This window comes from Aulonocara sp. 'chitande type north' Nkhata Bay, linkage group LG15, assembly GCF_057382095.1.
Source record: "Aulonocara sp. 'chitande type north' Nkhata Bay isolate Kocher_YH1m ecotype deep benthic linkage group LG15, A_spYH_male_GT1.1, whole genome shotgun sequence".
Taxonomy (NCBI): Eukaryota; Metazoa; Chordata; class Actinopteri; order Cichliformes; family Cichlidae; genus Aulonocara; species Aulonocara sp. 'chitande type north' Nkhata Bay.
The window spans coordinates 12,087,287-12,102,710 of NC_141358.1; the positions used below are offsets into that span (position 1 = coordinate 12,087,287).

The 15,424-nt window shown below is 40.6% G+C and overlaps 1 protein-coding gene across 5 annotated transcripts in view; it reads right to left on the bottom strand.

Annotated features, from left to right (window-relative positions):
• Positions 1–2,501: 2,501 nt before the first annotated feature.
• The window catches only part of utrn (utrophin), a 196,126-nt gene continuing 183,203 nt past the window's right edge, over positions 2,502–15,424 (bottom strand). For 3 of the 5 annotated variants that reach the window (XM_086264200.1, XM_086264201.1, XM_086264199.1), the window contains 6 exons: positions 14,417–14,578; positions 13,368–13,605; positions 9,441–9,516; positions 9,155–9,238; positions 6,343–6,368; positions 2,502–3,830 (listed from right to left, as the gene is read on the bottom strand). In XM_086264200.1, the coding sequence (XP_086120326.1) occupies positions 3,822–3,830; positions 6,343–6,368; positions 9,155–9,238; positions 9,441–9,516; positions 13,368–13,605; positions 14,417–14,578 (595 nt within the window). In that variant the 3' untranslated portion in view covers positions 2,502–3,821. The remainder of the gene's footprint in view (positions 3,831–6,342; positions 6,369–9,154; positions 9,239–9,440; positions 9,517–13,367; positions 13,606–14,416; positions 14,579–15,424) is intronic. The other 2 variants (XM_086264203.1, XM_086264202.1) reach the window with 2 other exon arrangements.

The window sequence follows — 15,424 nt, forward strand, 5'->3', positions numbered from 1 at the left end:
ACCTTGAATGATGGGGAACGCCATTAAGAATACAGGGTGGGGGAAATCAACTACTTTCCTTGCCTGGTTTGTTGAATCTGTACAGGTGTTACAACTTAATAAAATAAAACTTAATGTAGTTAATTTTTCTCCTGGAGAGCACAAGATTATACAGGTTTGATGCGATGAGGCAAGAATGACAGGAAGTGCTGCAAGTTTAGGAAGGAGCAGTTAAACTGAAAAACAAGCAATTTAGGTTTGGCACGGTCTAATAGAGTGCTGACGGTCTCCTGCTGGGAGACAATTTAGTCGGACAGGTTGATAAAATGAGCTGATTTTCCATCACCGTGACATCACAGGTCCCGTCAGATTTTCATTCATAGCCACCATCAAGGAACAGCCAAGCAAGATGAAGGTAGATGTCTTTAGTCAAAACATCGTGCAATCGCTGAGAAAAGTGAAATAATTAATGCGTGCAGCACCACTAATGCTGCTCCAGTGAAGAAGAAGAAAAAAAACCATCTGAAGGGTTTAAGTAAATTATGAAAAAGCTAATTGCGCTTCATTATTCATTTTGAGTTCTCAGCTACAGCTCAGCATGCTCACTGCAAACATGCAATAATGATACAACCTCTCACTGCGTGATCAATTCCTTTGATAAATAATGACTCCTGTGGCTGGATGACAGCTGAGGGAGTTGGCTGTAATAAGCCCTATAGTCCTTAAAACAGGTGTGCTTTGAATCTGATTAGAGATTGAGTCTGTAGTTATTAATCTGCATTACATTAATACAATTTGGAGCGTTAAACAACCTTCAAGTGCACAAACATGCGCCAAGGCAGCTCGCTCTCTCACTTTTAATAGAAGAGTAACGAGCAGTGCAAAGTGCAGGCTTTTGTTATTTGCCCGGCTGAAACTCATTTTAATAAACTTGACTTAAGCCTTAAGTTTGACCTCATTTGATCTTGAAGAGGTTGGAGGTCCAAAGTAACGTAACATTTACAATCCCCATAACATATATCAACATATGTGTTTGTCAGTACAAACAATGGCAGTAAGAAACAGTATTAATGAAGCTATGTAGAGCTGTTTATCTCTATGACCTTCAGATCAATCTATTGACCTTGAAGGAGAGGTCAGAGGTCACATGTGACATGATACTTTAAATTTTTATATGGTACTTTCTATACACTGATCAGGTGAGTGAATTACAATGATTATCTCGTCATCCTTCATCTGGCACCTGTTAGTGGGTGCGATGTATAAGGAAGCAAGTGAACATTTTGTCTGTAAAATTGATGCATTAGAAGCAGGAAAAATGGGATTTGAGTGAGTTTGACAAGTGTTAAATTGTCATGGCTACGCGACTAGGTCAGAGCATGTCCAAAGCTGTAGTTCTTGTGGGATGTCCTTGGTCTGCAGTGGTCAGCATCTATCAAAAGTGGTCCAAGGAAGTAACCAGTGACAGGGTCATGGGGAGCCAAGGCTCACTGATGCACATGGGGAGTTAAGACTGGCTTGTGTAGGCAAAACACATTCGCACTACCAAAACGTAATATTTCATGCTAGGTGACAAATGGTAAACATATTACGCTTCAGAGCACCGAACACGTCCCTAAATGACGAGAAAAAAAAACGAGGAGACGTGAGAATTGTTTGGAATCAATCTACATGTTTGTTCATTTGACTTAAATCGCTTTGGAAAACAATATTTAACATTGTTAAAGTGCTGGTTAAGGTTATCGTTAAGGGATAAGGTTAGGTTTAGGGCTGGAATACATGGCTAGAACGTCATTTTACTGGATTTCACCCATAACCTGGTGCGTAGCATAAGAACACGGAAGGTCACCTTTTGCACTCCTCAGGAACGCCGGGGGATGTGACAAATCGTCGGGATGTTACACCTCAGGAGTGAGAACGGGCTGGTGGACAACAGATGAGCTACTGTAGGTCAAATTGCTCAAAAAGTTAACCTTGGATCTGATAGAAAGGAGCATCTTAATCTGTGGGATGTGCTGGGAAAACAAGTGTGATCCATGGAGGCCCCATCTCGCAACTTACAGGACTTAAAGGATAATCAAGTGGACCTTGAAAACCTTACTGGATATAAGCCAAATTTTAACGACTTGTTAGCACGACCCGACTTTACAGCTCTACAAAGTTTTATCAGAATTCATTTCTAATTTTTCAAGCTGGCAGTGGCGCCACTCGGCCTTCCAGTAGATACACCGATGGTTTCAGTTTCAAAATCATAGGTGACTTCCATCTCGAATTATCGCATTCACAAGACTTTCAGAAAGCTTGACCTCTGACCTCGACTTTGAGGTAGATTCCAACTAGCCCAAGATTTTTTAGTAGATATACCTATGGTGTAAATTTAAAACTCCTACATCGCTTTGTTCTCGGGTTAACGCATTCACAAACTTCGACAACACGACATCATTTTCAACTTTAAACGCAGACGTTGCCAAAAACATAACCTCCTGTGGTGGAGGTAATAACGAAAGCACATGGGGGACGTGTACTTGTTATAAAAATTTTATTTTGAATAAAACAACGTAGCCATATTACATGTAGTGTGGTCCATCTATTTTACATACCTCAGGAGAAGCGACACAGTTCTGCCATGGTACGGTTCATCATGATCATTAAAATCATCATCACCATCAGTTTACAGTCAGAGGTTATAGTAGTGTTGTTCAATCTCACAAGTTTTACAGGGTAACATATAGCACAACAACACGACGCAGTGAGGGACCAGTGCTAGAAGGCCAGTGGAAAACCCCCCCAAAACAACCCAGCAACAGATAAAATACTACTCATCATAACGGGAGGCTAGCTTCAGCAGGCCACAGACCCATCGTGGTACAGTAATAGTAACTTGTTTTTTTTCCTTTTTTTAAACTTGGTAACTCCTCATTGCAGTGTACACCAATACATTGAGCTAAAGCTTAGAAATCTATACCAGGTTGCTCATGGTTGTAAATGAACACACAACTGTTTGACGAGTTTACGAACCACAAAAACAAAACTGTGTCTATGAGTCTGAGGTAGCAAGGCAATCATGGCTTTCCTCTGATTTCTGAACATATATCTCTTTTAAAAAAACAAACCAAACCTATTCTACATGATAACGGCGGGCCTCTCATAAACCCAGATTCAAAACAACTTTAGATTTAAATCTGTAACTTCCAAAACCATTTTTACACAATCCCACAATAATACATCGACTCTCACCTCCGTCTTCCACGTGTGGAACGACAAACTTTGTAGGCACAGAAGGGGTAAAAGTTTACTTTAACAAAATCGCAGCTGAGACAAAGTCTGCCGGCATATCGATGCTTTTTAAAGGGGAACTTGACATCAAGCATGCTACGAGATAGATAGGAAAACAAACCAGGTGATCCGAGAGGTGATAGTTTACATTTTGGAAATGATCCTTTCAGCCACCGGGAGCAGTGTGTGCGCTCCCCAAGCATTTAACAAAAGTCTGGGGCTATTCGGGGCTCGATGGTACAAAGCAGTGGAATGACAAATAAAAATGGAACAGTTTGATTCCCAGTTAAGTCAACAGAATTCAAACAAAATCCCAACCACCCTCTGAAAAACAAAACAAAAAAATCTATACAAAGCCCCGTGTCCATATACTCATCTGCATACCTAAATAAATCACTGACAAATGTTCAATTCGGTACAATCTACAGTTCATAAAATATACAGTTTGCATAGTACAAGACAAGGTGGTAAAAGTAGTTAAGTTGTCTGCTCCTGTGCATCTTTGGGATTTAGGGGCAGGGGATTTTGTTTGTGTGGGAATGGTCTCTCCATCCTCCAGTCAGTCCTCACATCATCTGAAAACACACAGAGAGAAAACGCTTTGGATCAGACGACAAAAAGCAAGAATCTTGAAACACGACAGCGCCAGTTCACATACAGCCACAGAAAAGCTCGGATTTATGAGTCTCTTTGGTTAGTCCCGAGCGCTGCAGGTGAACCCGCCTCATTTCTCTTCATCAAGACATCACCGTGTGGAAACGTCAGAAGTTCAAACAAAGTAATCGGGTTTGAGAGCTGGCAAATGGACTGCAGTCCCTCAAGCCAGTTAGAGTCCATTAGGAGCGCAGAGGGGGGAAAGTGGGAGGTGGGCATGGATGAATCTGGGAAGATTTTACAAATCAGAGCTCTCCTCAGAAATGGAATTTGGCACTCAAACTAAAGCTTTGCGCTGAAGTTAAAGGAGAGTGCATGGAGCGCTGTCCGCCGAGGACTATAAAAAGCCAGGAGTGGAAGATGTTTGGGAAATGAACTCATTAGATTTAATATTCAATTGATGTGGTAATGCATGTGTTGTGTAACACTGCTGCAGATGAGTCAGATGAGGTTGCATTATTGTACAGAGGAACGTACTCCAAAGCAGGTGGTAAATAAACACATCATTAACATGGAACCTGCAGGAGAACAGAAGAATGAGGAGACCTGTGGTTCACATAGTGTTTGTAGTCAAAGTGCATATGTAGATAATGAATACAAGTCATAAACTCACAGTGCTGTAAAAAAGTATTTGCAGTCTTCCTGATTTCTTAGTTTTTTTTACATTATGTTTCAGGTCGATCAAATTCTAATATTAGACTAAGATAACCCGAGTAAATACAAAATTCAGTTTTTAGGTGATAATTTCATTTATTAAGGGGGGGGGAAGCTACACCTGCCTGGTTATGTGTGAAAAACTTATTGCTAAATGATAAATTAACTGTGGAAAGCTGAGTTCAGTTTCAGTACCCACACTCAGGCCTGATTACTGTCTGATCTCAGGAAGCAACACATCATGCCACGATCGAAAGAAAGGGCGGAGAAACAGTCATTAATATCTATCAGTCTGGAAAGCATTACAAAGCCATTTCTAAAGCTTTGGGCCTCCAATGAACCAGTGTGAGAACATGGTAAACCGGCCTACCACAAATAAAGCGAGAGAGCATCAAAGACTCATTCAGGAGGTCACAAAAGAACCCAGAACAACATCTGAAGAACTGCAGGCTTCACCTGACTCAGTTAAGGTCAGAGTTCGTGATTAAACAAGAAAACGACTGGGCAAAAATGACATTCGTGGATCCAACACAAAGGCTCGTCTAAGATGATCCCCAAGACTTTGGGGAAGATATTCTGTGGACTGAGGAGACAAAAGCTGAACTCTTTGGAAGGTTTGAATTACATGAATTACATGTGGAGTAAATCTAACACGGCATTTTTATAAAATGATTATTGCACCAACATCCTGACAACAATTCTACCTTTCACCAGAAGATCCTAAAGGAAATTACTCTGTCACTAGTTCATGCCCTGAAGCTCAAGAGCATTTGCAGCAGGGCAATGATCCGAAACACACCAGCAAGTCCAGCTCTGAATGACTCAAAAAATACAAAAAAACAAACAAAATGAAGGTTTTGGATTGACCTTGTCAACGTCTGCACCAAATGAGACTTTTTGACACGACCTTAATCAGGTCATTCATGCATGAAAACCCTCCAGTGTGGCTGAATTAAAACAATTGGACAAAAATTCCTGCACAGGGATGTGAAATACTCATAGCCAGTCGTTCTTGCTGCCAAAGGTGGCACAACCAGTTATTAGACATAGGGGGGAATTACCAGGTAGGTTTGGATAACAAACTGCATTTTGTATTTACTCTGGGCATCTTTGTCTAATATCTTCGATCTCAAACATGTATGTTTATCAAATAAACAAAAAAACAAGCAAACCAAGAAATCAGGAAGAGGACAAAGTTTTTAACAGCGATGTAAATTTTGAGTTGCAAACTGCTTGAAAGGACGGGCTGTATTGTTCTGGTCAACAGAGAGAAAAGTAGAAATGTCTGACTCTCAGAAAATAGGCAGTTTAACTGGCATGTAAAAGTACTGCTTATTGTGCAGGGAGACAAGCTGAGCAGCTTAAAAAGACCCTGAGGGGAAAAGAGGTGTGAAGCAGAACCAAGGGACACCGGAGCGGGGTAAATAATTACAGTGGGAAGAGGTCAGCGGCAACAGCTTTCACAATACCTCTGTCCCAAAATGCACCTTGGCCTCAGACTGAGAGAAAGAGAGGAGCCGTTAATGGCACTCCCCTGGGATCCATTAGCAGCCGCATTCTCACAGAATGTGGAGGGTTGAGGCAGGTGAAGGCTTCGTGGAGGGGACTGCTTTTGTGGCAGCAGCTGTAATTACCTCTAAAACGTGCTCTATTCCAACTTCTCTCACCTTTGCCAATTACCAAAATACCAATCCCTCAATACAAACAATACGGCGTAAGAACAAAAAAACAAATTAACATCCCCTGTTGCGTCTTTAAATTTATGGGAGAACGTCTTACCTGTGGTCTCGAGGAGAGGCTTGAGGCTGCAGGAGGCAAAACAAAGAAAAATTAGAGCAGTTTAACACTTGAACTCCCCAGTTCATTTCAGCATTTATGAGTCTACACAAAATTGTCAGCCTCTGGGTACCTCCCACGTACTTGTGCGCACACTGAGCGGCTGAGTCCCGGTGCCTCCGAGCTATGCAGTAACCAAATTCTAATAACGCTGGAACGTGTGCCAGATTACAATGGATTTATAACTAAAGCCCTCGCAGGAGTTTCGACTCTCCAATAATGGAATACAATTAAAAAAATCACAGAGCTCGATATTTTAGCGTTCTAATTTATTTTGCTATTTGATTAACGTTCCCAAAGGTGAATATTGTTTCAGATTCAGCTATTAGGAGTAATGAGCTATAACGTTTTCTTCCCAATTTGATCAAATACCAAATTTAAATGATGATGGCTGAAACAATTAGGCCTGTATTTAAACTCTGTGCATCTGAGCAGACATCAGAATCGAAGGCACAAAGTCACAAATGGGTGCAGAGGAACCTGGACCGCACTGAGCAAACCATCCGAAAACAGAAAATTTCAGCGCCGTGCAGGACGAGACCATCTGAGTTCAGGATTACAATACTTGACACTTTGCTGTGCACACAAAGACACGGGAAACAGGCACAAAGCCGAGTGGCAGCGTGAGAGACGAGGAAATAAAAAGGAAGGATACAGAGCAGGAGTGTGCGAGGGGCTGAAAGAGGAAAAAGACACGAGGATCGATAAGAGCACTGAGAGGTGGTAAAAAAAAAAAATCGGAAGGCGGATGATGAGTTTGGTTGATATTGTAGATTATGATGATTACATCAGAAAAGTACCACCGTTTCTCCACAGGCTCAAGCGTGCACCTTTTTAGCAGAAAAAATACCTCAGAGATGTCTAAAGTCAGTGTTGTGCTGTGAACATACTGGGAATCATTGACTTTCATGCCATGCATGTGTAATTTCAGTTATCCCATGAACCTAACGGATCTACTTTGAGTTCAAGTTAAATACTGCTTATAAACATTCAATGGTGTTTTAACAATAATATGTAAAATAGTATGATAAAAGAGGGGAATGTTACAAAACCATTTGTGTAGCTGAAATGTAAAAGGTGGTATTTAATAAGTAAGATGACAGACAATTACTGTAAATAGCAACTATTTTTAAAAACTCTTCGTTGTTCCAGACGTGATTGAAGCTAAACTGCCAAATATTCTCCTGTCCCAGCAATTCAACAGTCTGTTTTGGCAAATTTATCTCAGTCGCAAACACATATTTCAGATCAAACAAATTTAAATATTAGACAAAGATAACCCGAGTTAATACAAACTGCAGTTTTTAAATGACGATTTCTTTTAAGTAAGTGACAAAGCTGTCCAAACCTAGAGTACCTGGTCCTAAGTGAAAAAGCGATTGCTAATAAACTAATGTGGCACCCTTGGCTTCAAGACCTGCAATCGAGCAGTTTGTGATAACTAGAAATGAGCTTTCCACATCAATGTGGAGGAATTGTGGCTCACTCTTCTTTGCAGAATTGTCTCAATTCAGCCACAGTGGAGGATTTTCCAGCATGAACAGCCTGCTCAAGGTCATGCCAAAGCATATCAATCAGATTTAAGTCCAGATAACCCAGTGTTTACATCCAAAGTGTGCTTGAGGTTCAGGACATGAGCTGATTGATGGTCAGGATTCAGGATTTTCTGGTAGAAAGCAAAGTTCATGCTTCCTCCAATTACAGCAAAACAGCCCGAGACCATCACACTACCACCACCATGTTTGACTTTGGCTATGATGTTCTTTTCTAAAATGCTGTGTTAGTTTTGTGCCAGATGTAACGTTTGTCTCGTCAGTACACAGAATATTTTTTCCCAAAAGCGTTGGGTTTTTTTAGCAAATGTGAGACCAGTCTTTGTGTTCTTTTCTCCTTGGAACTCTCTCATTGATACCATTTTTGCCAGTCTCTTTTTTGTTGTTCAATCATGAACTCTGACCTTAACTGAGGCAGGTGAAGCCTGCAGATGATGTTGTTCTGAGTTATTTTGTGACCTCCTGGATGAGTCGTCGCTGCGCTCTTGGGATAATTTTGGTAGGCCGGTTACTCCTGAGAAGGTTCACTGCTGCTCCAAGTTTTCTCCATGTGCAACTAATGGCTCTCACCGTGGTTCACAGGAGTCCCGAAGCTTAAGAAATGGCTTTCTAACCCTTTCCAGGCTGATAGATGTCAATGACTTTGTTTCTCAGCTGCTTCTTTAGATCGTGGCACGCTGCTTTCTGAGATCTTTTAGCCTACCTCAGACAGCTTCTGTTTAGATGATTTCTTGATTCAGCCAGTCTGGCAGTAATCATGCCTGAGTGTGGGTAGTGAAATTGAGCTCAGCATTCCAAAAAATGTGGTTAATCACAGTTAATTCATCGTTTAACGAGGAGGAGATTAATTACTTTCTCACACAGGGCCAGATATGTGCAGGTAGCTCCTTTCTCTTCATAAATGAAATAGTCATTGAATAACTGTATTTTGCAATTACTCAGGTTATCTGTGTCTAATATTAAACATTTTTTGACGATCTGAAAGATTTCAGTGTGACAAATAAGTAAAAAAGTAAGAAATGATCACAGCACTGTATCTTGCACATGCTACATCAGTTTTTCTGTGAAGGGCTTTTCCGGTTAAGCAAACTGTACTTTTTCCTCTGCTGACCTTCGACCTTATGGTGAGACCAAAAAAAATCTGCTGCAGGAGGCTGGGAAGACACGGTGGGAAATTCGAGGAGGAGGATTGGGAAACTTACGACTGCATGCAGGGAAGGAGTTGTTAATCTGCTCCATTACATCTGCCAGGTCAGAGCTGCTGTTATGGGAGTCCAACAGCTCATCTGAACACACATGCACGCAAAGCACAGAGAGGTTGATTTTCAGTTACCACACGCACTCACACTTTAATACTGCACCACAGCGAGGAACAGTTTACATTTACAGAAAAGCGAATATTTTTTCTCTGTTGTGAGCAATGGACTGATATCTTCCTATTTAAATAAACAACAGTACATTAAGCCTTTTTCAGCTTGAGTGTCTCACCTGAGTTTTCAGTAAGTGGCCCTCGATCTTGCACGATGGGGGAAGACAATCCATTTACCCTCGAGTCCACATCGGGCTGATGGAGAGACAGACATGAAAACAAAACAAAACAAAAGAACATTTAGTCATTATAACACAATTATTCTACTTGGTGGCTGCTTGACAACTTCAAAATTAGCCCTGCTTCACAGCAGCAGGCGGAGACAAGAAACAACCAAAGGGCAGCACAACGAGGCTCTTGTCATGTGTACAATTTCCCCAAACAAGCCAAAACTGAGTTTAACACACTACAGTATCAATCACATTTCAAGCCCTCAATTAAAATTAGCCCAGTTTTTTGTTTTAGCTCAAATGCTTTACCCTGATGGTCTTCAGTGAGTGGAAAGGTAAAAAATATGTGCACATGCTCTTAAATATAACTGAAGTAGAAAATGGTTAAAACAGATGATAGTACATACTTAAATCTAAACAACAGCGCTCATATTTAGGATTTTTCTCTGCTTCTTGCCACTCTGTAACCTCTAGCCTCATCTTGATATAACAAATAATTATTTGCCCTCCAGTGTGCTGTGTTCTCAAGATCTAAAGATTCACAAATAAATTAATATATTACACACACACACACACACACACACACACACTGCAGAATATGTCAAAAGTCTGTTGAAAAACCAATTTCTCAGATGCTCAGAAGTGAACACTTCATGTCCAGTGACATTCACGGCACAATCTCCCATTCCCTTTGGCTTTTCAAGTTCAAGAAACTAAATCAATGCTCCCTCCCCTCTCTCATATACCCTCCTTCTTCCTCTCCTCCTTCATCTCCTCGTGCCCTTAGCGCTAGCGAAGGCTAACATGTTGGAAACGTCTCTGGAGCACAACCAAGTGTCTCGAGGCTCGTCTTAGAATAGCTCAGGTCAGGGTTTTGGTCACCCTTTGGGAGTGTGAATTTAATGCGTGCCATCAGGAAGGCTGGGTTTATTACTCTGAAGCTTGGCAGTAACACAGCACTTGATGGAAAGACGTGTTGACACATCGTCAGGTCTCCGGGGACTCTCTGAGAACTGTAGTTCTTACTTAAGTGTTTGGACGTTTCCATGTGTGCAGGTAGCTGTGTGCGCCGTTTATGTTTGGATTTTCTGTCTGTTGCAATCAGCGTCAGAATAAATCCACTGCAGCATGCGGCAGCATTGATGGAAAGTCTAAACAAGGCTAACTCAGCGGAGGTAGAAATGCAGTAGCTTAGACAGTATACAACACTACAGCACATTGCAACCTGACAGTCTGCTGTATAAACCAAATTAAGAATCGCCTTTCAGCCCAGGTTTTTCAAGCATTTCTACTTTGAGATTTTACTTCCTCATCGCTATAATTGACAGTTATAGCAAACGTTTTAGCATTCAAAATAAACATGAGCGACACAGTCCTTGATTCGCTTTACTTCTTTAGTTCTGTGTGTAGTATAGGGATGAGAATTGCCAAATGACTTTCGGTTTGCCATCATTAATTAGACACCATGGGAAGTCATAAAATATTCAGTTAAACTTCAATTTTATTTTTTTCCCCCAATTCTGTTTTATTTAATGCAGTGGCAAATTACAAAAAAAGTCTCCACAAGGTGCTTTGAATTGTAAGTTAAAGACCCTACAATAATACAGGCACTTAAAGAAAAAACACTGAAAACACTGCAGTGCAAGTGTTGCTGCTGCTGGTTGCTCTGTGGCTTGTTGCTAAAAGATTTGAAGTGATTTGGTGAGCTAATGAAGCTGAAGGGAGATTGCTTTTGATACTTGTATCATTAAAAGTTAGGGGGAAAAACACTAAATTTGAGGCTTTTATTTTGGAAATGTGGCACCTTAAGGATGCTGGCAAACTATAACTGATGCTTTTTTTTAATTATGAATTTTTTAAGCATTCTCTTCAGGTTATAAATATAAATTGGGAGCTTTTATTTTTGAAAATTTCACAGCATCAAAGCACCTTAATAACATCCGATAAATAACTGAAGCCATAATGAAATTTTTAAAGAATCCTGTTCAATTCCTGCAACTATTCTGATGCTTTTCTTCTCATTGACAGATTAATAATAACACATTTAACCTTTTATTTATTAAGAAAACACACTGAATTTGAAGCATACTGGTCTTCCATTTAGAAACTAAGGACTTTTATTTAGAAAATCTGACAAACCTGTGCAGGTCACTGCCACTGTCAGGGTGTAGGACTGTTATCTAACATTGTGTGTGAGACGGACGATGAGAGGGGCAGCTTTAAATTGTGAATGACAGCCAAAATACTTCAAACTGCCTTCAAACTGCAGTATGACGTTAGCTCGTTTTAGATGACTGACTGGAAAAAAAAACCTACATATACATCTTGTTTCCCACACTTGATGTCAAGAAAGTGAGAAGAAATCCACCAATCAGAGATTCAGAATTTCAAATTCATCATAAGTCATAAACTGTCAACTGCATCCACCTGTATCAGATAAGCTGTTAGTTACCATGGCGATGGCATTCCTGAAATGGGCTTGGCGCTCCTCTCAAACAAAAATTGCTTTCATCCTGCAAACCGCGGCTCATATTCACCAGCTTTAAAAAGCACGAGCGCCCCAAAAAGTTCACTAACAGATCTGCATTTTGTTTTTGTGATTTTACTTTTAAAAACATGGTCATGGAAGCTACATAAAAATGGTGCTTATTTCTAGTTTTTCCTTGATCAAATTATAACGGGCCACCCAGATATCACTCCTTTCACTTAAATACTACAGATTAAAAAAAAAACAAAACATTTCCTACAATCTGGTGGTAAAATGATGCTTGTAGAGTTAAAATTGACAAATTGAATCAATGAGCAAATGTGGGTTATAGTGTCTGTATGTCCTAATAACACTACCAGTATCTGGAAACCTTGCATCATTAACTGCATTCTAAGAGAAAGTAGAAATCAGTGTCCTAACAGCTATTTAATATTTTATTTTATCTACTGTACTTCTGCTGAAGGACAAATTTAAATTTAGTGAGAGTGCAATACTAAAACTGTTTCTGTCCAAATGTTAATCATCTGCCATTAAATATCTGCTGAGTCACGTCAGCTGCCGCCTGTTGTTATGAGTTATTGCCCATGCTCACAGCTTCTCAGCTTCCAGAGAGCCAATACCTGCCCCCCCCTCCCCTCAGTTTGCTTTATCAGGATTGCTGCTTGTTTGGCTTGACGCTTGTGAATTTCTCACTTGGCACAAACAATCCAACCTCAGTGAGCAATTAGGCCGGGTATAAACAAATCTGGAAGTTATTAATACGGAGATCGGAGATGGATGCTGGGTGGAATGGAAATGATGTGATTAGGATCTAATCTGAATGATGATGAGCAGTTTTTTAAAAATTGTGATAAAAGTGGGTTATCATGTGGATTTCGGGATTAATAACTGCAAGCTCATGATGGAGCTCGACTTTGAACGAATCCCTTTAATTTACTGGAAGCTTTCTGTATCAGCATTTTACTTTTACGTCTGCTTAAATTATTTTTTTCCTGAGCCGTCTGAAACAGCCCTGCCAGCTGGTGTGCGTGAGTGAGTCTGTGAACCGTGATTACTGCCCTGCTGCTCCTCAACAACAAGCCTAATGAACTGAACGGAAAGGAAGCTAATGTGGAAAATAAACTTTATATCGCAGTTGTGTATGTGCTGTACTCAAAGGAGAAAACCATAATTCCTCTGCTCTGCTGCAAATTGGTCCTACTAGCCATAAGACAGTAATCATGTGCTGTATGAACTTGCTGTATTAACAATAACAATGTTACTTCAGGTTTTAAATTATTTTCAGAGAAACTGCATGTTTTCTGTCTGCAAAGCACCAAAACTACAGTCGGTAACGGGAACAAAACATAACCCCAAGTCGGGGATAAAATGTGTACATGATACGTCACCTGGTGCAGTAGCTGTCGGAGGCGATGAAGCTGAGATTCCAGCTGTTTGTTGTGTTCCTCCAAGATGTGCATGCGGGTCTCCAGCCGGCCTTTGTGTTGTCGTAGCAGCCTGGCTTCAGCTAAAAGATCTGCCTCATCGGGGTGGGCCGAGGGGCCCTCCGTCTCCCAGGGGCTTCCTGTAGGCGTGCCTCGCTGTCCATGTTGCTCCTTAAGTTGCTCATACTCCCTCTGCAGTGTCCTGAAGAAAAATTGAGAACAAATAAGTGAAGAAACAAGAAATGTGTCCATACACATGGATGAATGTGAAATTGACGCAGAAGCTGTGGCAGCTGAACAGCTGGGAAATTGGACAAATAACGGGAATATGTTCTTCTGCCTGGTGTTTCCCGTGTAAATATATAATGTTTTAATATTCTTAAAACATTCAAAAAGCCAGTTCTGAACCTCCACAGCGGGACGCCACACAAAACACCACACTCGTGTTTACCTCTTCATTCTGTGTGAAATCCTATCCACAGTGGATAACCAAACATAACGCCCCCTACCAAATCTCTCGCCTCACTTCCTCTTCACCCTCTCAGTGCAGAACTATAAGCTGCAGTACTTTACTTAAGTTGGCATTTATGAGACCAGCTGTAAAGCTCTCACCCGCTCCCCTCTGCCTGTGTATGTGTGTGTGTAATCAGTGTTAAATCACTCCAGTCGAGATGCTGGAAAAAGCATCTCGACAACAATAGATTGCACAGTCACTCTGTGTCTATACCAACTCCATTTACAAATCAAAACGGGGAAGGAGCTGGCGGGTGAGATGCACTGGTGGTACGGTAAGTGTCTGTGTGCTGTAGTGTGACTCGAGCGTACACGTGTACTTGAAAGAAGAAGCTGTCAATAAACACTTAGCTGAACAAAGGCAAACAGATAAACCCCATTTTTATGCATTTTGAGAATGTCACTTTTCATAAAATTAATCAATAGCTTGTAATCACTATCAGCAAAGACGTGATTATCAATTTTAATAAGATTAGCCAGTTTTGATGTTTGTCTCCTACCTCTGCTCCTCCTCCAGACGCGCTATGATCTTTTCCAATTCGCCGCGCTCTTCCTTCTCCACAGCCTGTAAGATTTGGGCAGGACTCTGAGGCTGGCTGCAAGGAGAGGCCTCCCCCCCCAGTGTTTGGCAGTACTGCAGGATCAGGGCATGCTCATCATCCCTGTGGAAAGTGTAGAGCTTATGATGAGTGACGAGACCCACACATCCTGTCCCTGCTATTCAGTTCAATTCACCTTCTGTTCAGTTAGAGACGAGCTATTTACTTTTGCCATTTGAAAGAATTATGGTAACTACTTGTATCAAATCAGTACGCTTGAAAATGGCTTTGAATGAACCCTGGGTGATTACCATGACACAGTGCTGCTCTATAAAGGCAGCAGAAGGAAAGTGGAGGTTGAAGGGTTTTTCATGCCAGCCAGCAAACTGTATAAAACAGTGGTTCCTAAATGTTTCACCAAAAACAGCCCAAAAGCCCAAGAACCCATTTATCAACTACAAACTGAGCTTTAACAGTGAATTTTAATCCGTTTACCAGCTATGCATAATAATTTTGTCTTTTCATGTTTTTATTATGTTTTCTGACTTTCAATTGATCCGTTTTATTAACTCTTAACTGTGTTCTCATTACATCTAGCTGACAGTAAGGTTCAGCTACGCATGCTGTTAGCTTACAATTTCAACTGGCACTTAAATTTCACCTCTTCAGTCATGATTATCTTCTGATGGTCTATTTCTACTCTTTGTTCACTTTAGTCAACTCTTTACTTGTCTGCTTAAACATGTGCAAATCTATAATTTTTTTTTTTTAAACAGCTGTAATTTGTATTTCATGTTAGTTATGCTAACTATTGCGCATATTTCTTGACTACTGCAGAAATACCTTTTCAGGCTATTTGTAAACAAGGCTAAGGTTCTCAGTTCTGCTCAATATTGTTATTTATTTATTTAATTTTTTTAATCTCTTTATAAGATTATTGGTCCCTCCACAACAATCCCAATTTCTCAT